Raw genomic sequence first — 27056 nt, 5'->3', positions numbered from 1 at the left:
CTTAGTGTCGACGTACTTTATTCAACCATTAGTAAACTTCTAAAAGGCTTACACAAACTCATTGCTGATTGGTTGTCTTCCAACAAGCTCCGCCCAGCCCGCCATGTTTAAAAGCATCACTTGGCTGTGCAGTGCATGCTGGGATTGTTCTACGGCTCAAAAGTTTACTTGTTGAGACTCCACAGGGGATCTAGACCGCTGAGGGGGTCTGTGCTTTCGCCCCCCCGGGTCCCGTGGAGACCCTGACCCTCCGCCGGCTGCAGGAAACTCTGCTTGGTGACGCGTTGCTTTCCCCGCCCGCCGCCCTCCATGGAGAAAGCTTCTGGCGCCAGCGAGGCCAGCAGTTCCAACGACGACGGAGCGGCGGGCGGTGGTTCAGGCGGAGTCTCCGGGGGCATGAGGGGAGGGGACTCAACATCCAGGCCGTTGGGCGGCGGCGGGGAATGTGCTAGGGGGGAACTAAACGAGGCGGTGGGTTCCAAATGTTCCTGGGGGGCGTCGTCCGGCGAGTCGAGGGAGGGTGAGACGCACACAAGCTCCTCCTCCAGGCCGGGACAGGCCCCGCCCTCCGTGGGCTGGGTGCTGGGGGGCCGCACGCTGAGCTTGGCGATGGTGGCCTGGATGGAGCTGATGGGCATGTCGGCCCCCAGGACCAGATCCTGCTGGGACTCCTGGCGCGAGTACGACTGCAGAGACAAGAAGAGCGGACGTCAAGGGGGGGACGGTACCGTGGGGCCGGCGTGGGCGTGTCACCTTCGTCGCGGCCGAGCTGGCGGTCCTGCTACTGGTTGCTACGGAGACGCCGTGTCGCAGCAGGACCTGCTCAGAGTGCTTCAACACGGCCTCGTAGCAGAACTTGAGGTGCAGCTGAAGACGACACACATTTTGTTATTCCACTTGAGTGACAGCCATGACGCCCTTGACCTCTCACCTTCTCGTGCAGCATGTTCTTCCTCTGCTGCCTCATCTTCTTCACCAGCACACGAAGGTCCGCGATCCCGTTCCCGGCCTCCAGCTCCTGCAGCGCCGCGTACAGCAGACAGAAGGCGCCGGTGCGTCCGACACCCGAACTGGGAGGGAAAGCGAGAAGGGGGCGTGGCCTGATTAATGACTTTCACCAAGGTATGTCACTTCCTGTCTACATTTCAGAATTCAACATGGACTTTTTAGTCTTGGTGTCTCCATCACATATTGATATTGGTGCGATATCAGCAGAAACAAATTGTGAATTATATTTATATAGCGCTTTTCTCTAGTGACTCAAAGCGCTTTACATAGTGTAACCCAATATCTAAGTTCCATTTAAAGCAGTGTGGGTGGCACTGGGAGCAGGTGGGTAAAGTGTCTTGCCCAAGGACACAACGGCAGTGACTAGGATGGCGGAAGCAGGAATCGAACCTGCAACCCTCAAGTTGCTGGCACAGCCACTCTACCAACCGAGCTATGCACGTGTATTACCATAAGGGAAATACTAACAAGTATGTTGGAGCCTTCACACAGGAAAAAAACAAGAACAACTTCTACAGTTAAATCATTCATGCTTAAGACGAGTAGACAATACAAATATTCTTAAAGACTATAGTAATGACACTTAAATGATATAACGGATTTCCTTGAATTGCCACCGGGGCGCTAATTCATTTAAAACCTCTTCTCACTCCGGCGCTTTCCAAAGGCATGCGGTAAAAGTAAGCATGCGCTAATTATTTTAAAACTTCTTCTCACTTCGGCGCTTACCAAAGGCATGCAGTAAATTTAGGCCTGCGCTTAAAAAAATTGAGTGTGATGTAAGGATACCATTATGAAAAGCACAATAAATAAAAAAAAACGTTATTATGGTCTTACCTTTACTTATAAATGAAGTCCATGCGCAGCTCCTTCTGATCAAAAGCATCGATAACTTGTTTATAGAAGTCTTCCTTATCATTATTCAGTTTTTAAAAGTCTCTCTGTCTCGATGGAGATCTTCCTTTAATACTTCCTGCTTCGATTGAAAGGCCAGTTTAGAAAACGGTTTTATTTTAGATATGTAATCCTCCATGTTAAGACTGCAAGCGAGAGAAAAAATTGAACACACGCTGCTCACTTTTGCTGCTTGTTGTCACTTCTGCAGCCGAGCAGTCGCAAGAAGGATCACTAGCGCCCTCTACCACCAGGAGGCGGGAGTCATTTAATGACTCATATTTGACACACGCAGCTACGGTACATAAATAAAACATAGCTGCTTACTGTTCTTTTTAGCATATTCAATAGCTTGGACCTTAAATCCTACTGAATAGCTCTTAATCTTCTTCCTTTCATGCGATTTAAAATTATTGAAATCAGCTTCCTCCATTTTGAAAATGATGACAGGTGAAGTGTTACTCGTGACGTCACGAGTTTGACCCGGTGGAAATTCCAGGCATATGCTAATTATTTTGCGACACGAGTTTGACCCAGCGGATATTCTAGACATGCGCTACTAAAAATAATATTTTGCGAAACGAGTTTGACCCGGCGTTAATCCTGAGCCGGCCGTAATGCTGAGCGTGCGCTAATTATTTTACGAAACGAGTTTGAGCCGGCAGTAATTTTAGGCAGCCGCGTACTATATACCCGGCGGCATTTCAAGGAAATACGGTAGTCATTTATCCGCATCATGCTTTGTAATAGATCAAAGTGGTTCAATTTAGTTTTTTTTAATGGTGCTTTGACGGTTATTATAATGTTCACAAAGCCCACTGAGCAGGCTGTGTTATGTCTGACATTTTTTTTTTTTGCACCATGACTGGGGAAGGTTGTTTGCCTTGGGTCATATATATAAATGCTGCGCCTACTAACATTCAAACCCTACTTAGACCTGAAATACCCACAAAGTCACGGCACTTGGCCCAAGGCAATATTTTGGACACCCCTCTGCTAGGCTATAGACCACTAGTTGATAGCAGCTACACGACAGCTGAGCACACAATAGCACACAAGCTAGGCATATGTAATTGAATAATATTGCCATTTAAAACAGCGCTTTTTTCAACAATCAAGAATCAAATAATTACAGTCGCATATTAGTTACACATACTTAGTCTTTGAGGTAGCAGCGTATTAGAAAGTATCCAGTAACAAAGGTGTCTGCGCCATCTTTTTCATTGTGACCACTAGGGGTCGCCAAATTACCACTTCAACTTAACAACAGCATAAGTCCATTCCAGGTGGACAATAATAAATAGGTTAGTGATTTTCGATACAAGTATGTAGAATTCCGGCCGATATTGTATCGGGACACCCCTAAAACTCCGGCTGATGGTCTGTGACGACCTCTCACCTGCAGTGGACCACCACAGGAGTGTGTGAGGGTCTCTGGTGCAGGTAGTGCCCATGGACCTCCTGGATGAAGTTCAGCAGGTTGCTCTTGCTCTCGGGAAGCCCCCTGGTGGCGACAGGTTGAAGGAAAAAAGAACGGAGGGACTGACAGGAAGTGTGTGCTCTTACAGCTCTGGCCAGGAGGTAAACTGCAGGTGGACAACGGTGCGCTTGAGGCTCTGGTCGCGGTACTGCAGGCTGATCATGCGCTCCACGTGTGTGGGCGTGGTCTTCTGCGTGGTCAGGCTGAGCGTGATGGGACCCTGAGACAACTGCTGGCCGCGCTCTGTCGGGAAGTAGTGCAGAACTTTCCCCTGAAAGTTGGAGGAAGGGTTCAAATTAGGGGGAACAAAACAAGCGTGATCGGGAGCATCGTACCTTCTCCACTTCCTGCTCCGAAACCAGCATGACCACCAGGGACACTTTCTGCTCGTAGACCATCAACCAGAAATCTGCGGCGGTGCCAGTGAGCGGCGCCTGGGTGGCGATGAGGTGGGGGCAATATAGCGACAAGTCTTTGATGTAGCTAGCGTTGATGTAGTCGTCTTTGCCCGACTGCAGGACCACCCTGTTGAGGTCGTAAGGCATCACGTCCTGGTGCCGGTTCTTCATGGTGTAGCAGCGGGCGATAGCGATGGACAGCTGCCGGGCGTCTTTCTCCTGCTGCTCCTGGAGTTCCTTCCAATGAGCGTCCAGCACCGACACCCCCCCCTCCGTCTCCGAAGGGTTCTCCAGGGACTCCACTTGTCTTCTGAAATTTTCCAGTTCACTGTGAAGACGGGCAACGAGCTCTGGATCTTGGTACGGGTCACCTTGGATCAAGAGAACCCCCTGAGAGTCCTTCTTTCGCCGCTCCCCCTCCTTGGGATCTGCTTTAATGGGCTGGAGGACGTTGGTGGGGGTCTTGGTGGCCCCAGTGTGACTCTCTGGACTGGAGGAGAGGAGGTCATGATGGCTAGAGTTCTGAAGCTGGAACATTGATGTGGATGGACATGCTGCTGAGAGAGAGGAAAGGGTGGGTGGACCGATACCCCCCGTCTTGGGGGTGGTCGTGGGTCTCAGCTGGGGGGTCAGACCCATAGACGCTGGACCTGGTGAGGGTGCTGGAGACGGGACAGGTGGAGGGGAGGGAGTAATGGCTGTCTGTCCTGCTGAAGGTTGGACCATGTGCTGAGGCGGGACATGAGGATGTAGACTATGTGGGCCCATGGCGGGGGGCTGCTGTGGACCACTTGGGGGTAAACTAACTCCTGGGGGTGAAGGGTACATTGAAGGCTGTGGGGGAGCTAGGGGCTGTGGTGCCAGGGGCTGCTGAGGCAACATGGGGGGCCCTCCAGGATAGCAAACACCCCCAGTGTGGTGGGCTTGTACTTGGCTTGGAGGGGGCATTGACATGTGCGGTTGGGGCATGCTTGGAATGGAATGTTGTCCAGGGTGGGGATGATGCTGTGGTGCAAGGCTACCCGGGGACATCTGCACCATGGGACCTCTTGGGAGATGGACTTGAGGACCGGGAGGCATCTGTGCATGAAGCGGGGGCTGAATAGTCTGTGGATGGGGCACGAGTTGCTGGGCACTGTGGGGCATTTGTTGCTTTGGGTGGGACAGGTAAGACTGAGAAACAGGCGGGGTCGTCTGAGACGTTGGCGGGAGTTGTAGAGGAGCACTTTGTGCGGGCATCAGGCCCTGGGATGGGGGTGGCATAGAGCCTGGCATCCCTTGAGGCAGCTGCTGTGGGGCGTAGGTCTGAGGGGTCGGGTAGCCTTGGTGTATCTGAGGCGGGGCCTGGTAGCCGTTTTGTTGTTGATGCATGTGACCTGGGAATGTTTGTGGATACTGTGGCGGGGCACGAGATTGAGGGGGCAAGTAACCATGGGAATAAGTCTGTAAAGGAAGGTGATGGGCAGCAAGGGGTCTGGGTCCAGCCTGGTAGCCTGGGGGAAGTGGTTGCCCCACAGGAGATGGGTAAGGTTGCTGAGCCGGTTTCTGTTGCGTCAAAATCGGGACTCCCGTTTGGGGAACAAACTGGGGGTATGCTCCCATCTGTGGATGTACAGGGTAAGCAGTAGAAGCTGCAGGCGGGAGGGGGTGTTGAGGTGTTGAAGGGTAGCTGGGGATCGGGGCCTGAATGCTGTCTACTGTGGTGGTTGAGGGCCGGACTGGAGTGGGACAAACTTGAGGGACGTGGGGGCCAGGTGGCCTGTATGGCACCTGCGTCGGTATTTGTGAAGGCATCTGTGGAATCTGTCTGCATGCCAAAGGTCCAGGTGCCGCCACAACACCGGATGTTGGAAACTGAGCAATCCGAGCCAGAAGCTCTGGAGGAGGGAGATTGGCTGGGAAACGAGGAAGACCCGGGATTGAAGAACCGGGCCAAGGCAAAGATCCGCTTCCGCCCAGGCAGGCACCCGGGGGCAGGAAGGCTTCTGGACCTGGCAGACGAGATGTGGGAAGGGAAGGAATGTTAGGCGGGAGGCTGCGCAGCTCCTCTGGTTGGTCATTTCCTAAAGCCAAAATGGCTGCATTGAGTTGGGCCAACTCTGGATCATCTAGACTTGAACAGGCCGAGTCTCCATCCCGAGACTTTGGCTTCAAGTAGGGCTTTGCCGCTGTAGGTCTGGCCGGAGGCTTTTTCAGGCTTTCTCTAACAGGAGAGCAGAGGTAGGAAAATGAAAATCACTTAAAGCATAAACAGGACCCTACGGTTCTGAAGTCCAAGTTTTTACAGACTAAGGTCTACATTTTCATCCCACCTTTCGAGGACAGGCTTCCTCTCGTCCGCTCTGGTCTGACACAAAGTCTTTGCTCTCTCAAGCAGACGAGAAGCTTTGGCTTCCAGGTCGTCGTAGAACTCTTTGCCTTCCTGGGACTTCTTCATCAGGTCCTCGTAGGCTTCGTAGGAGCCCACCAGACCCTGGACCGTGCCGTTCCACTGCTGCTCCGTTTGGCTCAGACTCTTGCGGACGGACGCGTACTGAACATTGGCCTCGGTGAGGGCCTTCAAGATGTTCTCCTGGGCCGCCAGGTTCTGGTCGATGTATACCTTCACCTGCTCGTACTTCTTCAGCTGCTCCTCAAACACACGCTGGAAGGTCAAAAGTGGGTTCAAGTTTCACGTAAAGTTTGTGCGATTATATAAAGTAGGATTATTGAACCATCAAGTCTGCTTCAACCCTTGAGTCAGCCTTAACCAAAAAACTATTATTTTTTCTGTATCTTCGACAAATCAGTTAAATTTAAAGGCCTACTGAAATGAGATTTTCTTATTCAAACGGGGATAGCAGGTCCATTCTATGTGTCATACTTGATCATTTCGCGATATTGCCATATTTTTGCTGAAAGTATTTAGTAGAGAACATCCACGATAAATTTCGCAACTTTTGGTTGCTAATAAAAAAAGCCTTGCCTGTACCGGACGTAGCAGACGATGTGCGCGTGACATCACCGGTGTGAGGGCCCCTCACATCCTCACATTGTTGATAATGTGAGCCACCAGCAGTAAGAGCAATTTGGACGGAGAAAGCGACGATGAAAGATTTGTGGATGAGGAAAGTTAGAGTGATGTACTATAAAAAAAAAAAGGCGACGGCAGTGTGAGCGATTCAGATGTTATTAGACACATTTACTAGGATAATTCTATATAGTGTTGTAGTGAGATTATAAAGTCATACCTGAAAGTCGGAGGGCTGCGGTGAACGCCAGTGTCTCTCAGTGAAGCCAATGGAGGAGCCAAGATCTCAGCTGCCTTTTTGACAGCTACAGGAGGAGGTCGCATAATCCACTCAATTCTCAGGTAAGAACCGACTTAATATCACAATTTTCCCATCCAAAAACTTGCTGGTTGACGTAGAGAAACATGTTCGCTTGACCGCGTTGTGTTAAAGCTTCACAACAAAGAAACACTGGCTGTGTTTCGGTGCTAAAGGCAGCTGCAATCCACCGCTTTCCACCAACAGCATTCTTATTTATAGTCTCCATTATTAATTGAACTAATTGCAAAAGATTCAGCAACACAGATGTCCAAAATACTGTGTAATTATGTGATGAAAAGAGACTACTTTTAGCCGTAAATGGTGCTGGGCTAATATGTCCCCTCCAACCAATAACGTCACAAACAAGCGTCATCATTCCGCGACGTTTTCAACAGGAAACTCCGCGGGAAATTTAAAATTGTAATTTAGTAAACCAAACCGTCCGTATTGGCATGTGTTGCAATGTTAATATTTCATCATTGATATATAAACTATCAGACTGCGTGGTGGGTAGTAGTGGGTTTCAGTAGGCCTTTAATTTTTAGAGGGCTGAAATTCGGCCACATAGTTTAGAACAAGTTTAATTTTAAAATGTAGGACGCTTAACGTGTGAATTAAGTAGACTCAAGGGTTAAGGTAGCGCGAGTTTTGGAATGTTCTTCCAAAAGCTGAGCTACCTTCATGTCTGCTCTCTCGGTGGTGACCAAAGTGGAGGTGATGTCATCCTGATGAATGAGCTCGCGTAGTTGTTTCTCCAAACTGCTTCTCTGCTCCCTCATTTCCTGAACCTTAGCCAGAATCCGCTTCATGCACTGAAGCCCCGCCACTTCCTCTGCAAACACACACCATGTGTCCACTAAATCCCACCTTGGAAACACCATCAGGTCCGTGCTGACCTTCACTGAGTTGTGGGTGGGGCAAAGCCTCCCTCAGACTTTCCAGAGGCCCCCCCAGCAGGCGCAGGTTGCTGATGTGCAGGTTCATGGCCCGGTGAAGCTCTGTGTTGGTGAAACTGGCCTTCTCGTGAGCTTCCATGTATTTTTCCAGGTCCCTGTGGATCTCAGACAGAATTTGGGCCTGCGGCGCTGGGTGCAGCTCCACCACTGGGGGGCCCGCTTCCTGGAGGGCGCGCTCACCAGCCTCGTCCGCCTCCAGAACATCTCGGATCTCTCTCAGGGACGACTCCACATCGGTGAAGACCCCCGAGAGGACTGCAGGGGCAAAGAAAGTAAGTTTGTAGTGTTTTCATGGGTTATCTGTAAGGGTGTCCGGATCATATTATGATAACAAATAACGGTTTGATATGGTGAAAAAAACAACAACTGTGCAATGATATTGGCTTGTATAAAAGCACCAAGTTAAACAAAATTGTCTAAAATTCCGAACGTTAATGTTAGCATGCTAACAGTAGGCATGTGTCAAGAACCAAGTTATATAACTGAGGTGTTTGGCTGCAAAACTGGCTAAAAAAGTTAGCACAATAATGTTAACAGTCAGCATGTGCCAAGTACCAAGTTATGAGTTTCAGGTGTTTGGCTGCAAAATTGGCTAAAGAAATTAGCATGTGTCAAGTACAAAGTTATATGACTGAGGTGTTTGGCTACAAAACTGGCTAAAAAAGTTAGCACAATAATGTTAGCATGTTAACAGTCAGCATGTGTCAAGTACCAAGTTATGAGTTTTAGGTGTTTGGCTGCAAAATTGGCTAAAGAAATTAGCATGTGTCAAGTACAAAGTTGTATGACTGAAGCGTAAGGATGTAAAATTGGCTAAAAAAAAAGTTAGCCTGTGTCAGTACCAAATTATGACTTCAAAAATTGGCAAAAAAAAAGTCAGAATGTTAATGATAGTATGCTAACAGTTAGCATGTGTCAAGTACCATGACTCTGAGGTGTTTGGCTTCAAAATTGGCAAAAAAAAAAGTTAGCGAAAGAGTTAGTGCTGCAAGGGATTCTGGGTATGTGTTCTGTTGTGTTACGGTGCGGAATGATCTCCCGAAATATGTTTGTCATTTTTGTTTGGTGTGGGTTCACAGTGTGGCGCATATTTGTAACAGTGTTCAAGTTGTTTATACGGCCACCCTCAGTGTGACCTGTATGGCTGTTGACCAAGTATGCCTTGCATTTACTTGTGTGTGAAAAAGCCGTAGATATTATATTAGAACGGCACGCAAAGTCAGTCCCTTTAAGGCATGCCCCCAATATTGTTGTCTGGGTGGAAATCAGGAGAAATTTGGGAGAATGTTTTCCCCAGGGCACTGAAATTCGGGAGTCCCACGGGAAAATCGGGAGGGTTGTCAAGTATGACTGGGAGACCCAACTGCTCTGTACTTCTCCCTACGTCCGTGTACCACTTCGTACAGCGGCGTTTTAAAAAGTCATAAATTTGACTTTTTGAAACGGATACCGATAATGTCCGATAATATCAGAAGTCCGATATAATCGGACATCTCTATTGGTAACTTATTGGAAGTAAAAAGGTAGTATCGGGACACCCCTGATTATTTCTGCTGCTCACCCTGCATGGACTGGATGAGGCTCTTGACGGTGTCGGGTCGGACACTGAGAGCTGCACACTTCTCCATCAGGACCGGAGGGATGTGGCTGTACAAGTCCAGGTTGTCTACAGACTCAGGCTCCAAACCCAGAGAGTCCATGAACTGCCTGGAAAAGACGAGGTGTTAGCCTAGCAAATAACAAACCGTCCGTCACGTCCTCTACTCACTCCAGCGTCTCATTCTTGCCGTCGATCTTGGCCATGATGTCTCGCAGCAGCTTGGCTTTCTCCTCGCTGCGCACACAAGAAAAGGTGCATCGGTGGACACCGGCCGCTAACATCTATACCGTGCGGGTGTGTACCTGTAGAGGGAGGACGCCTCGTGGGCCGCCATGGGGACCAGCTTGGCAAAGAGGTCTGGTCCAGTGACGCTGGGGTCTGTGGGGTTTACTGGGAGGGCTTTGACCAGTGGGGCACCTGAACGTGCACGCACACACAAACACACAACGGGTCTTTGTTATTTGCTGACTCGGCAGACTAGTAAAGCATCGTCTAAAGCAGAAGTGTCCAAGGTGCCGCCCGGGGCCATTTGCGGCCCGCAGCTTATTTAATATTGGCCCGTGACACATTCTAAAGAGAAAATAAAAACATCTTGGATTTAGAACATTACACAAAAATATACGTTTTTTAATTTTAGTGTGCTCACGTAATGCGAACCAAGTCATATGACTATGAAGCATATGCATGTAAAATTAGATAAAAAAGTTAGCATGTGTCTAGTACCAAGTTAAATGACTTGGAGGTGTTTGGTCGCAAAATTGGCAAAAAAGTTTTGCACATTAATGTTAGCATGCTAACAGTTGCCATGTGTCAAGTATCAAGTTATGAGTCAGAGGTGTTTGGCTGCAAAATTGGCGACAAACTTAGCATGTATGAAAATACCAAGTTATGTGACTCTCAGGTTTGGCTGCAAAATTGGCTAAAATGTTTGCATGTATAAAAGTTCCAAGTTGTACGAGTCTGAGGTATTTGGCTGAAAAATTGGCCCCCCAAAAAAGTTAGCATGTGTCTAGTACCAAGTTAAATGACTTGGAGGTGTTTGGTCGCAAAATTGGCAAAAAAGTTTTGCACATTAATGTTAGCATGCTAACAGTTGCCATGTGTCAAGTATCAAGTTATGAGTCAGAGGTGTTTGGCTGCAAAATTGGCGACAAACTTAGCATGTATGAAAATACCAAGTTATGTGACTCTCAGGTTTGGCTGCAAAATTGGCTAAAATGTTTGCATGTATAAAAGTTCCAAGTTGTACGAGTCTGAGGTATTTGGCTGGAAAATTGGCTAAAAAGGTGAGCATGTATAAAACTTCCAAGTTATACGAGTCTAAGGTATTTGGCTGAAAAATTGGCCCCCCAAAAAAGTTAGCATGTGTCTAGTACCAAGTTAAATGACTTGGTGTTCGGTCGCAAAATTGGCAAAAAAGTTTTGCACATTAATGTTAGCATGCTAACAGTTGCCATGTGTCAAGTATCAAGTTATGAGTCAGAGGTGTTTGGCTGCAAAATTGGCGACAAACTTAGCATGTATGAAAATACCAAGTTATGTGACTCTCAGGTTTGGCTGCAAAATTGGCGACAAACTTAGCATGTATGAAAATACCAAGTTATGTGACTCTCAGGTTTGGCTGCAAAATTGGCTAAAATGTTTGCATGTATAAAAGTTCCAAGTTGTATGAGTCTGAGGTATTTGGCTGGAAAATTGGCTAAAAAGGTGAGCATGTATAAAACTTCCAAGTTATACGAGTCTAAGGTATTTGGCTGAAAAATTGGCCCCCCCAAAAAGTTAGCATGTGTCTAGTACCAAGTTAAATGACTTGGAGGTGTTTGGTCGCAAAATTGGCAAAAAAGTTTTGCACATTAATGTTAGCATGCTAACAGTTGCCATGTGTTAAGTATCAAGTTATGAGTCAGAGGTGTTTGGCTGCAAAATTGGCGACAAACTTAGCATGTATGAAAATACCAAGTTATGTGACTCTCAGGTTTGGCCGCAAAATTGGCTAAAATGTTTGCATGTATAAAAGTTCCAAGTTGTACGAGTCTGAGGTATTTGGCTGGAAAATTGGCTAAAAAGGTGAGCATGTATAAAACTTCCAAGTTATACGAGTCTAAGGTATTTGGCTGAAAAATTGCCCCCCCCCCAAAAAGTTAGCATGTTTCAAGTACAAAATGATATGACTCTGAGGTGTTTGGCTGAAAAATTGGCTCTTAGGTAAAAATGTTAATGTTAGCATGTGTCAAAAACAAATTATATGACTCTGAGCTGTTTGGCTGCAAAACTGGCTAAAAAAGTTAGCATGTGTCAAGTACACAGTAGTGGTGGTAGCGGGGGTGTATATTGTAGTGTCCCGGAAGAGTTAGTGCTGCAAAGGTTTCTGGGTATTTGTTCTGTTGTGTTAGGGTGCGGATGTTCTCCCGAAATGTTTGTCATTTTTGTTTGGTGTGGGTTCACAGTGTGGCGCATATTTGTAACAGTGTTAAAGTTTATACGGCCACCCTCAGTGTGACCTGTATCGCAGTTGACCAAATATGACTTGCATTCACTCATGTGGGGAGGACGCTAAAGGCAGTGTCTTTAAGGCACGCCCCCAATTCTGTTATCCGGGTGAAAATCGGGAGAAATTCGGGAGAATGGTTTCCCCGGGATATTTTCAGGAGAGGCACTGAAATTCGTGAGTTTCCAAGAAAAATCGGGAGGGTTGGCAAGTATGTAGCATGTGTCAAGTACCAAGTTATATGAATGTAATGAGTTTGGGTCCAGATTTGGCAAAACAAAAAGTTTGCATTCTAATGTTAGCGTTGGTGCCTGAGGCTAACTAAGCACAATACTGAACGGCACGGTCTGTAATATTTGTAGTTCATTTAGCCATTTTAATGCTTGAGTGTGCTTAATTTAGGGCAAATAACACAAAGCTAAGATATGGATGTTGTGTTCAGATAGTTTGATCGACCTAAATTGTATTGGTTTTAATATCTTTAAAGTATCAAAGTAGCCCCTCCATCCTTTAATTTGTATTCATGCAAAAGCAAACTTCCTGTGACCTTTGACAGACGTCAGCGTGTCCAGGGCAGGAACAGACTCATGATAGACAAAGTCGTTGTCCTTCTTGGCGGAGTTGAACCTGCGTGGAGGACGGACATAGTCAGTACACGCGTGCCAGCTTGGACGTGGCCAAAAGTGCTTCCTACTTTCCACCGATGACGTCCATGGTGAACCTCAGGGCGTCCTGTACGCTGTCGGGCTGACCCTGTGAGCACACACACGCACGCACGCACGCACGCACGCACGCACGCACGCACGCACACACACACACACACACACACACACACACACACACACACACACACACACACACACACAATGCTGACTAAATAAGACCATTGTGACAAATTTAGACCACCACGACGTAGGTGTGTACCTTGGCCAGCTTGATGGCCTCGGACAGTTTGTCCAAGGAGCTCTGAAGGTACGCCAGCTGAGGACAGATGACATGCAGTCACAGGCAGTCTTCACCCAAAGTGGCTATGATCAATGTAAAAGTGTACACCAGGGGGTCCAAAGTGCGGCCCACAGCTCGTTTTTTATGGAAACATAAAATCTAGAGATGTCCGATAATTAATTTTTTGCCGATATTCCGATATTGTCCAACTCTTAATTACCGATTCCAATATCAACCGATATTGATATATACAGTCCTGGAATTAACACATTATTATGCCTAATAGTCTTGTGATGTCCCGCTGGATGCATTAAACAATGTAACAAGGTTTTCCAAAATAAATCAACTCAAGTTATGGAAAAAAATGCCAACATGGCACTGCCATATTTATTATTGAAGTCACAAAGTGCATTATTTTTTTTAACATGCCTCAAAACAGCAGCTTGGAATTTGGAACTTGCTCTCCCTGAGAGAGCATGAGGAAGTTGAGGTGGGGGTAGGGGGTAATGGGAGGTGTATATTGTAGCGTCCCGGAAGAGTTAGTGCTGCAAAGGGTTCTGGGTATTTGTTCTGTTGTGTTGTGTTTGTTGCGTTACAGTGCGGATGTTCTCCTGAAATGTGTTTGTCATTCTTGTTTGGTGTGGGTTCACAGTGTGGCGCGCATTTGTAACAGTGTTTAAGTTTTTTTTTATGGCCACCCTTGGTGTGACCTGTATGGCTGTTGACCAAGTATAAATTGCATTCACTTGTGTGAGTGAAAAGCCGTGGATATTATGTGATTGGTCCGGCACACAAAGGCACTCTGTACTTCTCCCTACGTCCGTGTACCACTCCGAACTGCGGCGTTTTAAAAAGTCATACATTTTACTTTTTGAAACAGATACCGATAATTCCCGATATTACATTTTAAAGAATTTATCGGCTGATAATATCGCCAGTCCGATATTATCGGATATCTCTAATAAAATCAATTTATGTGTGAATTCTCCAAAGCATTCACACATCGTATTTTTTTCTTCTTTTTGCGCGTTCTACCTTCCACATTTCTCACCCGATTCAAACCCTTCCAACTTCAAACTGTTCAGCCTATTCAGGAATCGCGGGCATTCCCATTACTAATTCCAAAAATTCCCCAGGTGTCCCGGAATTCCAGGTTTTCCGGGAAATGTTTCCCATTCAAAATGAATTAACCATTTTTCAAACTTTAACCATTTCCACAGTTTTCAACTTAATTTAAACCATTGCACCTTCCAGAAAATTCAAACTTCCCTTTTTCCAAGTAATAAAAAATTCCAGGACTTTCCAGAATTCCTGGTTTTCCAAAGCCCTATTTTCACCCTTTTTTCTGGCGACTACTCTTTCCACATTTTTCAACCCACTTCAACCGTTCCATCGTCAAATCATTCCTCTAAATCAGGACAAAAAACAAAGTTGTTTATTGAACTGGAAAAATTACTGGTTTTCCCGAAATTCTGTAATTTCTCAATTCAACATGTTACTACTTCAACATTTCTCAACAGATTTGGAAAATTTCAACACCAACCATTTCAAGTAATTCAGACCATTCAAGTGTTTTACCATATTCAAAAAAAAATCCCGTTTTTCTTGAAATTCCCAAATTTTTGGGAAATTCCAGTTGAAATGAATGGGACATTCAAACTTCCACAATTCCCACATTCTTCAACCCATTCCATCTTCAACACATTCCAACATTCTGGAAATTCAAACTACCCTTTCTCCAAGTTAAAGAAAAAATTGTTGATTTTCCCGAAATTCCCTAATACCCTTTACTACTTCAACATTTCTTGCCCGATTTAAACAATTCCAACACCAACTAATTCATGCTCAGAATCATTTTTGAAAATATCTTGCTTTTCCCAAAATTCACAAATTTCCAGGAAGTTCCCTTTTACATGAATGGGACACTTTTCCAAGTTACACAATTCCCACATTTTTCAAACCTATTCAAACCATACCAACATTAACACATTCCACTCATCTTGGACATTCAAACTAACATTTTACCAAGTTCCAAATCAAATTCAGGTTTTCCTGGAAATTCTAACTCTTCAACATTCGAACCATTTTTAAACGATTTCAACATTTAACCATTTCTACATTCATCCTACATTCCATTAGCATTTCAGTCCAGCGTCAGCTCTTCAACATTCAAACTATTTTTACATTCATACTACATTTTGTCAGCATTTCAGTTCAACTTCAGCATTGGAGCATTCACATGCAATTCCTTCAGTAATTGCCTCTTCTACTTACTAATGAGATTAACTTCAATATATTATGATAATTGGTTTGACAGCTATAACATGACGAAAAAGATGTTTTGGTTAGATAGTTTAGCATATACTGACCTACTTTGTATTGCTTTGAACATTTTTAATGTACAAAATGTATCAAAAGGCCCTTTTCCACCGTAGAAACGTTTCCATTTACCCAGGTAAATAGAGTATCCCCTGTGTTTCCAAATATTGACTATTTACTTTGTTACGTGTGATTTGTGGAGTTGTTAGCCTCAACCCGAGTGAACCCAATGCTGACGATAAATCTGCAGCCTTTGTGTCGCCACTATGAGATAAACGGTGACATTTATTATTTATATATTGTTATTTACAGATGAAATGGACCAACAGGACTCGCCTGACCCTCATGAATTCATCATTTACTGAGAGGACGACTTTCTGACTGTTGGACACTGGAGAAAAAAGCCTGACTTTATACACAAAATCTGGTACAGTTTTTTTCAAATTCATATCGAATTGTTTAATTAGTTAAATAAATATGACCTAATATTGTTTGTTTATGTACATAGTATCAGTGTAGGAATAAAGTAAACCACTCATCCACACGTCATCAGTCTCATTTGTATAAACTACCCTCAAACCACACACTTCTACAGGAATGCTTAAATGCTAAACTTTTGGTGGAAAAAGGCTTAAAATGGCTCCCCATCCTTTCTTTTCTTAAATATGCGCACTTAGTGAAGAAAGATTGCACACCCCTGATGTACAACATTGCATGCAAATACGAGTATGCATGAATATATGCATGTACCCGCTCGCCGTACTTCTGCTGCTCCTCGGCTTGTTTGCCCATGTGGAGCTGTGGAGGAATGAAAGACACGTGTTAGCCTGGTGTGCCATCACACACACTGCTGCTCACTGCTCCCCTCACCTCCCAGGGGGTGATCAAGGGTGATGGGTCAAATGCAGAGAATAATTTCACCACACCTAGTGTGTGTGTGTGTGTGTGTGTGTGACAATCATGGGTGCTTTAACTTTTTAACACACACACACAAACAGACACACAAAACTGTGTTTAAAGGAACTGCACTCTTTTTGTAATTTTGTCCATTATTCACAATTCCTATATAAGACAATAACACATAAGTTTTTCTTTTTTTATGCATTCTAAATCGTAAATAAAAACTAGCAAAAGTCAGCTAAGAATGGAATCCATGGGAGACGCTCTATTTCACCTATAAAGCGCTCTAAAAACATCCAAAAACCTCCATCAACATTTTATATACATGCTGTAAGTATATATGTAATGTATGAACATTCACAATAACATGTAATATTTACATATTTTGCTAATTTTAAGCATACGGCTGTGTATTAAATTTCACAGACGCATCACTACGTTCGCTTTTCCCTTCAACAACAACACTACTAATCATGGCGGACTTCATGGGAGACAGCAAAGACTACTTTGGAAAAATGATGACCAGAACCTTATATTTTTTAACCTGGCGGTCCCGTTCTTGTCTCCCTGTAATGTATGTCTGCTCTTAGTGGGACTGTGCCGAAAATGTAATTTCAGTTCTTAAATGTCTTGTACATGCTAAGAATGGACAATAATAAAGCATCCTGATCCCAAACAGATGCAGCTTTAGTGAAACACTAAGCACCATGTAGCAGTATTGCTAAGTGCTAAACAAAACATAATAGGGCAATCACTTACTATACAATGTCTGCTCTCACTGTGGTGCCCACAGATGGGACGTTTAGATGAAGAATTAATCCTCACGAAAGGTTAAAAAAAAGATGCTGCAACCTAGCATCTTCTCCAGGTCTAAGTTGAATGTCAAAGTTGACCAACTTGTCGGTTTGTGTCCACAACCTTCTACTATCCAGGTGAGAGGCATGATTAATAATCTAGAATTAACTTTCACCAACTCAGAGGCGATGGTGGAGCTCAATATGTTGATATAGCTGCATAAGCTAGTTAGCTCTCTGTGAGCAATGTGGCGCTAAAAATAGTTTGTCTGCGTCAGCGCTTATAATAACAATATCACTAATACTTGGTCATCATATGTAAATGGAGTATTGTTGGCACTTTTTGAGTTATTTTAGCTGCATTGGGAGCCACCTTGTACTTGCTGTATTTTACGCCTTAGAATGTATAAAACAAAGAAAAACATTTGTGTTCTTGTCTTGCATAGGGATTGTGGATAGGCAAAATTCCCCAAGATTGCAATTCAACATTAAAAGAAAAAATGCAAATGAAATAACATCACAGACAAGTTGCGCAGAAACAGGAACACAAGTTGCACTCACGTGTGCGATGGCTGCAAAATAGTAGATCTTCATCTGGACCAGCTTCTTCCAGTCCTTCTGGATCTTCCCCAGCATGGAGGCCGTCTCGGAGTTCTCCAGTGCCCTACAGGCCTCCTTGTAGTAATCCACCACCTGTAGTGACACATGGGGCACGCTTAGCTACCCCGACCGCCACGTGGTAACCTCCTCGTCACTTTTTCGATGTTTGACAACAGAATGGCGACCTGAGCGCTGATGCGAGCCACCAGGAAGCTCTTCCTGTTGTCCAGCATGGATTTCTCCAGAAGACACTCCTGAGCCTGACCCTGGGACACACACACACACATTGCATGAGACTTTATGTGTGTGTGTGTGTGTGTGTGTGTGTGTGTTTAGCACGCACTCACCAGCATGAGGTTGATGTTGAGGTTAAGGATCTGATGGCTCATGTCCACACTGAAGTTGTGACTGAAATTATCCCTCAGGTAGGAGAACGCTCCCGCTGAGCACTGGAAGTGTGTGCACGATACTTTCATGCCCTGCAAAAAAAACCCAACAACAACACTGTGTAAGTGCGACCCAGAGCGTGCACGCTCATGTGCATCCTACCTCCTCGGACACGCGGTTGTCCATGGCTCCCAACATGGAGTGCAGCGCTCCTGGGGGTCAGCACAGGTGAGATTCATTTATTGACTACAATCTCCATGATTTGACATTCAGTCAGGTGACAGTGTTGCTGATTAGGTCCTCGTTGTAAATAATAAACGGGATTGCACTTGCAGGCTTTCACGGTCACATCTTACTCAAACATACTTTCTCATGGTCACAAGGGAACTGGGGATCCAACCCGCACCCTTTTAGGCTGGGAGACTACCAGTCTACTTCCTAAGCTACGCCGCCCCAATGAAGAAATGTGAAAGTTCTACGTGGATCAGGGGTGTCCAAACTTTGTCCATTGAGGGCGGCACACTTCAAAATAAAAGCATGCGGGGGCCATTTTGATATCTTATACATTAAAAACCATCAGGGTCACAATAATTTTGGTGAATGTAAAAGGACCAGAGGACCCAAAAGGGTCTTAGTTAGAAAGCCGACGGCGTTTCTGGGTGTTGTTGATAAATGGCTTTGCATAAAAGGGTTTTAACTTCCATTTACAGATGTAGTGACCAACTGTAGTTACTGACAGTGGTTTTCTGAAGTGTTCTTGAGCCCATGTGGTGATATCCTATACACACTGATGTTGTTTTTGGATGCAGTACCCCCTGAGAGAGCGTAGGTCACGGGCATTCAATGTTGGTTTTCAGCCTTGTTGCTTACGTGCAGTGATTTCTCCAGATTCTCTGAACCTTTTGATGATATTACAGACTGTAGATGGTGAAATCCCTAAATTCCTTGCAATAGCTGATTGAGAAATGTTGTTCTTCAACAATTTGCTCACGCATTTCTTCACAAAGTGGTGACCCTCGTCCTATCCTTGTTTGTGAATGACTGAGCATGTCATGGAAGCTGCTTTTATACCCAATCATAGCACCCACCTGTTCACCTGTGGGATGTTCAAAATAAGTTTTTGATGAGCATTACTCAACTTTCTCAGTCTTTTTTTCCACTTGTGCCAGCTTTTTTAAAACTTGTTGCAGGCATCAAATTTCCAATGAGCTAATAATTGCAAAAAATAAAGTTTACCAGTTCCAACATTAAATATCTTATCTTTGCAGTCTTTTCAATAGAATATAGGTTGAAAATGATTTGCAAATCATTGTATTCTGTTTTTATTTACAATTTACACAATGTGCCAACTTCACTGGTTTTGGTATTTGTACTTTCAACGCCCTGTTTATTAGGTTTTTATTCTTTAAATGGCAAAAACACAAATCTTTTAATTTTTTGGCATCAAGGCGACAGCAGAAGTGGCTTTGTTTGTCATACCTGCGAAAACCCTGTAGTCGTGTCTATATTGCAACATTTTCTCATTACATTACACCTGTTTGCTCTTTAATTCCATTTTTTTAAATGTTTTTCCGTTATAGTATTTTTTAAATGTGCGACGGGCTGTTAGAAAATGAGCCCCCGGGCCGCACTTTGGACACCCCTGACGTAGACGATGACAATAGAACAGTGTGAGATAAAGTTGAGTGAGCCGACATACCAAGATTGTAGAGGATACACGCCTGCTCGTAACTGATGTCATCATGGCTGACTGTTTTACCAGAGAAGATCTCTGTCCTAAACACACACACACACACACACAGGTTATCATTTGGAATGGGGACCAAGTTTTTGATCATCACTTGTGGGGACCCCCCTTTCTACACGTTGTGAAGGCATAAAAAAAAATTTGGTAAAATGGTCACTGCCCAGTTAGCTCATATACGTCTTTAAATCTTTGGATTGATGAAGTAATGTGCTGATTATTCTTACTGGAGAACCCGAGGAAAGAGAGTTAATATGGGTCATGGGGACCAAATTTAAATAATTCTGCATAATTCACACACATTTGTACGTAACGCCTGAGGACCATTTAAAAAAAAAAAAAATATATATATATATATATATATAAAAAAGAATATGACATGATCCTCAGAATACAACACTACAGCTGTCCTCTTATAGGAAGTTTCACCACTTAAATGTACCAGCTACAGCCCGATGAGGGGGCTGCTGTGCAAATGTTTCACACTCAAACTAACCAGTAAACATATTTTATGGACCAAAGCTTAAAAATCACTTAGGCATCTTCAGAATGGATCTGACTATCCATTTTTTTTGTCCCCATACCGTCAGAGGTCCCCTAAAGGTGACTGTATAAACAGAGCGATGTCCACATTAAGTAAGCATTGCCAGAATGCACACACACGCATGCACGCACACACACACACACACAATACAGTGGTGTGATTATGTGTCAGCTGTTGACGCTGCTTTGCTGAGTCAGTCTGTCTGACTTCCTTGTTTATTGAACTTCATGTTAAGGTCCAACACTGATGTTTTGTCTCACTAGCAAACAATCACGCTGTCTGTGTGTGTCTGTACCATGAGATGGGCACAGCGGCCTCCTGGCCCGTCGCCATGGGAACACGGCTCTGGAGGTAATGGAGCTGACCAAAGTACTTCCTCAACGTGCTGCATCCTTCAAAGTCTCTCGTCACATTCACGGCGTTCTGAGGGAAAAACGCAGAAGCGCACTTCAGCAGCTCGTTTACGCTGTGCTTACATTACCTGGGGCCTCATATATTGAGAGTTGCGTGGATTTCCTACCAAATATAGATGCACGTTCAAATTCACAAAAGATTTCTACGCAAGAAAAAAACTCAGAGGTGTGAAAGTGTGCGCAGGCACTAATCCGAGCACATTTCTTTTTTTAACATCTTGAAATTGCAAGAGTATGCTTAGCTTGGCACGCACAGACCTCGCCTCCTAATATATATGCAAATCATGAAAGAAGCCATGTACCTGAGCTCTGTTCAATCACTATTCAGTGTATTGTGACAGCAATACGTGGCAAATTAATCGCCTACATAAACAAATACACGTCCTCACAAATATTAATATGAAGCATTAAATGCATTAGCGAAAAAGGGAATTTGATGTCCTTGCTTTGATCTTTTTTTTTTTTTTTTTACATTGTTGAGATCAAATATTGGAAAAGCACGAACGACCACCTCTGTGTCACCGAAGTATCCACCACCTGTAGATATGCGAGTGAGCGAAGCATGAAATTGGCGTGAGACAATGCACATTTCCATGTCCAGTTCAGTACATCTCATCTTTGCCGTAAAAAAGGACGTACATTAGTTTTTAAATACATGGTTTTGCACGTACCTGACGCAGCGTCTCCAGTTTCTTCAGCTGCTCGTTGTAGTGGTCAGGATTCTCCCCGTAGTTCTTCAATATGAACTAGTAAAGTGAAGACAAAAGCGTCACGTTTTTAAACAAGGTTGCAAAGATGGGTCGACATTTTTGACGATACAATTTGGGCGCCGACAAATCCACTTGGCAATAATAGTCGGGGGACGTCACCGATCGGGTTTTTCCCGGACGAAAACGTGCGAGTTAGCTTGCAAAACGAAGAGAAAAATGACTGTGGCCAACGGCAACAACAGTGCGGGTAAAAAACATGGAAAGTATGGGAGTATTCCACACTAAACTCACGGCAGTACGTCAGTGATGAAGAAGCATTCAAAGCGGAGGGAGGCATGTCGGAGCGAACAACAGAGAGATGGCGTTGTGTGAAAAGAAAAGTAGACTTAAGTAGCCTTTTAGCCCAAGTTAGACAATTAAACCTGATCTATATACTTGTGTGCAGCTTTATCAATCAATCAATCAATGTTTACTTATATAGCCCTAAATCACTAGTGTCTCAAAGGGCTGCACAAACCACCACGACATCCTCGGTAGGCCCACATAAGGGCAAGGAAAACTCACACCCAGTGGGACATCGGTGACAATAATGACCCAGTGGGACGTCGGTGACAATGATGACTATGAGAACCTTAAAGAGGAGGAAAGCAATGGATGTCGAGCGGGTCTAACATGATACTGTGAAAGTTCAATCCACAATGGATCCAACACAGTCGCGAGAGTCCAGTCCAAAGCGGATCCAACACAGCAGCGAGAGTCCCGTTCACAGCGGAGCCAGCAGGAAACGCAGAGATGTCGTCCCCAGCTGATACACAGGCAAGCAGTACATGGCCACCGGATCGGACCGGACCCCCTCCACAAGGGAGAGTGGGACATAGAAGAAAAAGAAAAGAAACGGCAGATCAACTGGTCTAAAAAGGGAGTCTATTTAAAGGCTAGAGTATACAAATGAGTTTTAAGGTTTTTATAAACATCCCAGAATGCACTTTTATTTTTGAGGAGGATAAATAGCTTTAGTGTTGTTTTGTTTGCGTTGCTATTGCAGGTATTTTGTTTACATACAAGTTGATACTTTTTTTTTGGCGGTCAGCACTTTGCTTGTCCTTAATTTAATTTGGACAAAAGTTAAGTTAAGTTGTAGCAGCCGAATTACTACCGCAATTACAGTATACTGAATCAAGTTGTCCTCTTTATTTTTAGTTACCACATGCTTAAAAAAACTCAAGCTTAAGTCTAAAGGGGAACTGGCCTTTTCTGGAGGGGATTATTCGTTCTCATTCACAATCCTTATGAAAGACATGATGAGGGGTATTTTTTTTAATGCGTTCTAACTCGTAAATAAACGTAAACAAAAGTCTGCTTACAATATAGCCAGTGGGAGGTCCTCTATTCCTCACATAAAACTTTTTTAAAAAACATCCAAAAAGCACCAACAATACGCCATGCATATGTTGTGACTCAACTATTAACCAAGTATTAGTGATATTGGTATTACAAGCGCTAACACAGACAAACTATTTAAAGCGCGCCATGATCACTGGCTTGTGTGTAATGTTGACATCATCGACTGGTGAGCTGCCTTTTAGGAGATACATTTTGCTAAGAAGTTAATTTGAGATCATATATAATGCTTCTCACTTTGATAATAGAAGGATGAGGATGTATTCTGACAAGTTGGTCAACTTTGGCATCCGAGTAAGAGCCGTGAACAGCGAGAATGACATGAAAAGACACTCGGTCATTCTTCATCTGAACGGGACTACTACAAGATTCTATCAGTCGTGATTCCAGTGACAGCAGATCTTGCACAGTAAGTGATAATTTATTGTGTTTGTTGGCTCTAATGAAGTTTGCAGGGAATAGTAATAAGTGATGTTAAAAAAACAACAACAACGTTGTGATGCGTTTTTTTAAATTAATGCGCCGGGTCTGCTTAAATGATCAAAATACTACATTACATTTAGACACACATCATGTATATAAAACATAAATGGAGGCGTTTGGATATTTTTAAGGGATTTATAGGCAGAATAGAGCAACTCCTATTGGCTCCACTACAAGCTGACTTTTGATCGCATTTATTTAATATTTAAAATGCTTCAAAAAAATACATATGTTTTAGTGTCTTACATAAGCATTGTGAATGATGGGCAAAAAAACGTGCATTTCCCGTTTAAAGCCAAAGGCTACATTAGAGCCACTCAACATTTGAAAGCTTTTTAATCTGTTTAGTCGATTAATCGTTAAGTTTAAATTGACTATCAAAAAAGTAACAAAAATGTTAAATCAAACAATTTCTGAATAAATAATGTGATAATGCTTATCAGTCAACTCATTGGTGTTAATTGTCAATTTATCAAGCTCAAAAAATGATATCAAAAGTCATATTACAGTATGTTGTTTATGGAGTTTGATCATTTTTCTCGACTGATGTATTTATCCATCCATCCATTTTCTACCGCTTATTCCCTTTCGGGGTCGCGGGGGGCGCTGGCGCCTATCTCAGCTACAATCGGGCGGAAGGCGGGGTACACCCTGGACAAGTCGCCACCTCATCGCAGGGCCAACACAGATAGACAGACAACATTCACACTCACATTCACACACTAGGGCCAATTTAGTGTTGCCAATCAACCTATCCCCAGGTGCATGTCTTTGGAAGTGGGAGGAAGCCGGAGTACCCGGAGGGAACCCACGCATTCACGGGGAGAACATGCAAACTCCACACAGAAAGATCCCAAGCCTGGATTTGAACCCAGGACTGCAGGAACTTCGTACTGTGAGGCAGACGCACTAACCCTTCTGCCACCGTGAAGCCCTATATATATATTTATTTGTATATATTAATATTAATTAATAAATGTTTATATATTTATATATATATATATAGTTTTTAAGATTATTATTATATATTTTATTTAATATATTATACAATATCATTAACAGATGTTAACTCATTGATTGGCAACACTAAATTGGCCCTAGTGTGTGCATGTTATGGTTTGAAAATGAAAAATATCAAAACGGCCCCCGCATGGTTAAATTTTTCCGTGTGTGGCCCTCAGTGGAAAAAGTTTGGACACCCCTGATCTAAATTATTTTCTGTAGAATCAGGCGAGGGGCAACAAATGTGTCTCCTGTTTACATGCGGCTAAATTACTTGTAACAACTTCTGGTGTCTTGTTAAAGTTGTGTTGTCTAATACACGTTTTAATGATTACGTCTTATAAAAAAAAAAAAGCCATCTCAAGTTTTTCTCAATAAATAGTTGTCTTTGAGTAGCGTTCCATTTCCATGACAGTGACGTCATCACCTCCAGGTCAGACTGGGCCGAACAGAACCGAGCTAATCCACTTTCGCTTGCTGCAATAATGACCACTTTATTTTTTGATGTGTTTAAAGGCCTACTGAAACCCACTACTACCGACCACGCAGTTTGATAGTTTATACATCAATGATGAAATATTAACATTGCAACACATGCCAATACGGCCTTTTTAGTTTACTAAATTTCAATTTAAAATTTACTGCGATGTATTCTGTTGAAAACGTTGCGGAATGATGACGCTTATGTTGACGCTTGCTTGTGACGTTATTGGTTGGAGCGGACATTTTATCCCAGCACCCCTCACGGCTAAAAGTCGTCTGCTTTAATCGCATAATTACACAGTATTTTGGACATCTGTGTTGCTGAATCTTTTGCAATTTGTTCAATTAATAATGGAGACTATAAAGTGTTGGTGGAAAGCAGTGGATTACAGCTGTCAAAAAGGCAGCTGTGACCTTCTTGGCTTCTCCATAAAGTTAAAGTACCAATTATTGTCACACACACTAGGTGTGGTGAAATTATTCTCTGCATTTGACCCATCACACTTGATCACCCCCATGAGGTGAGGGGAGCAGTGGGCAGCATTTATGGTGATTCAACCCCCAATTCCAACCCTTGATGCTGAGTGCCAAGCAGGGAGGCAATAAGTCCCATTTTTTTTATAGTCTTTGGTATGACTCGGCCGGGGTTTGAACTCACAACCTACCGAACTCAGGGCGGACACTTTAACTACGAGGCCACTGAGTGTTTTAGTGATATGGCTTCCTTCAGAGACAGTGGCTCGGGTATGACTTTATAATCTCATTAAAACCATTAAAACAGTAGTAACACAATAAGCAGATAAGGGATTTTCCAGAATTATCCTAGTGTCTAATAACATCTGAATCGCTCCTACTGCCGTCGCCTTTTTTCCCCCCTCTAGTACTTCACTCTAACTTTCCTCATCCACGAATCTTTCATCCTCGCTCAAATTAATGGGTAAATCGTCGCTTTCTCGGTCCGAATCGCTCTTGCTGCTGGTGGCTATGATTATAAACAATGCGAGGATGTGAGGAGCTCCACAACCCGTGACGTCACGCGCCCGTCGTCCGCTACTTCGGGTACAGGCAAGGCTTTTTTTATTAGCGACCAAAAGTTGCGAACTTTATCGTCGATGTTCTCTACTAAATCCTTTCAGGAAAAATATGGCAATATCGCGAAATGATCAAGTATGACACATAGAATGGACCATCCATCCATCCATTTTCTACCGCTTATTCCCTTTCAGGGTCGCGGGGGGCGCTGGCGCCTATCTCAGCTACAATCGGGCGGAAGGCGGGGTACACCTTGGACAAGTCGCCACCTCATCGCAGGACCTGCTATCTAAATAAGAAAATCTCATTTCAGTAGGCCTTTAAAGTTGTGTCGTCTAATACACGTTTTAATGATTACAACGTCTTATTAAAAAAAAAAAAAAACATGTCAAGTGTTTGTCAATAAATAGTTGTCTTTGACGAGCTTTCCATTTCCGTGACAGTGACGTCATCGCCTTCAGGTCAGCCTGCGCCGAGTTAATCCACTTTCGCTTGCTGCACTAATGACCACTTTATTGTTTGACGTGTTTAATTAGCTGCACTAATGACCACTTTATTGTTTGACGTGTTTAATTAGCTGCACTAATGACCACTTTATTGTTTCGTGTGTTTAATTAGCTGCTTGCTAACTAGCGACAAGCTAACGTTAGCAAACAAGAGGTAGGTTGTAGCTAGCTAGCGGTTAGCCGTTCTGGAAAGTTCTCTCCATGTTTTCTTCGACAGCCCGTCGCCGGTCTCGATTATGGTCACCGCGGGGCGGAACCGCCACGGAATATTCCGTGTGTAGCGGGACTTTTGAGGCCACTTGCTGGCGTCCCCGCCCAGCTCACCTGCCTGACGGCCGGACTGAAGAGGAAGTCACCAGCCTCCTTGAGGTCCAGCCATATCATCGGCATGCGGGGGACCGCCTCCATCTTTGGCCGGCCGCTGGCGGTGCCCTCCGCCGCTGAGATGCCACACAAGGTGGGTTCAGAGGGGTTCAAAAACACGCACGGTTATTTTTTTCCCCCAAACAACTGTGTCATGGAGACGGTCACACTTGAACCGGAAGTGCGCATACGTCACATACACTCCCAAACATTTGTGTCCGCCCAATGCTTCGCTACGTCAGTACGGTCGCCATTTTACGGCAGTCAACATTTCCCCGTTCGCTAGAAAAAGTCA

General features: G+C 44.2%; 1 protein-coding gene and 1 long non-coding RNA gene across 2 annotated transcripts; one reads left to right on the top strand and one right to left on the bottom strand.

Annotated features, from left to right (window-relative positions):
- Position 1: 1 nt before the first annotated feature.
- Positions 2 to 26975, bottom strand: ptpn23a (protein tyrosine phosphatase, non-receptor type 23, a). Its single transcript, XM_061881728.1, has 24 exons — positions 26723 to 26975; positions 21453 to 21527; positions 20664 to 20791; positions 19780 to 19856; positions 18243 to 18292; positions 18041 to 18172; positions 17879 to 17959; positions 17655 to 17786; positions 16150 to 16197; positions 13060 to 13116; positions 12830 to 12888; positions 12683 to 12762; positions 9950 to 10064; positions 9816 to 9881; positions 9609 to 9754; positions 7988 to 8302; positions 7769 to 7923; positions 6093 to 6424; positions 3718 to 5983; positions 3469 to 3653; positions 3302 to 3406; positions 932 to 1070; positions 754 to 867; positions 2 to 686 (listed from the first exon to the last, which is right to left on the bottom strand). Exons 1-24 carry the CDS (start codon positions 26804 to 26806, stop codon positions 165 to 167), a joined length of 5463 nt encoding a protein of 1820 aa, XP_061737712.1. The 5' UTR covers positions 26807 to 26975; the 3' UTR covers positions 2 to 164.
- LOC133539668 (uncharacterized) lies at positions 26307 to 26866 on the top strand. The gene is made up of 2 exons (XR_009803466.1): positions 26307 to 26552; positions 26616 to 26866. It is a non-coding gene; the product is annotated as an uncharacterized LOC133539668 (long non-coding RNA).
- Positions 26976 to 27056: the final 81 nt, after the last annotated feature.

Source organism: Nerophis ophidion, linkage group LG21, assembly GCF_033978795.1.
Source record: "Nerophis ophidion isolate RoL-2023_Sa linkage group LG21, RoL_Noph_v1.0, whole genome shotgun sequence".
NCBI classification, from domain to species: Eukaryota; Metazoa; Chordata; class Actinopteri; order Syngnathiformes; family Syngnathidae; genus Nerophis; species Nerophis ophidion.
Note: the sequence above shows the minus strand (reverse complement) of the source record. Positions and strands in the feature narration are given on the sequence as shown.

Bases quoted from the DNA above. Each gene is read 5' to 3' on its own strand.
- ptpn23a (XM_061881728.1), bottom strand. From the start codon at position 26,806: ATGGAGGCGGTCCCCCGCATGCCGATGATATGGCTGGACCTCAAGGAG. The intron at 12,763-12,829 runs GTAGGAAGCACT...TCCTCCACGCAG, and splicing joins ATGGACGTCATCGGTGGAAA to GTTCAACTCCGCCAAGAAGG. The intron at 9,755-9,815 runs GTGAGTAGAGGA...CGTCTTTTCCAG, and splicing joins GGCAAGAATGAGACGCTGGA to GCAGTTCATGGACTCTCTGG.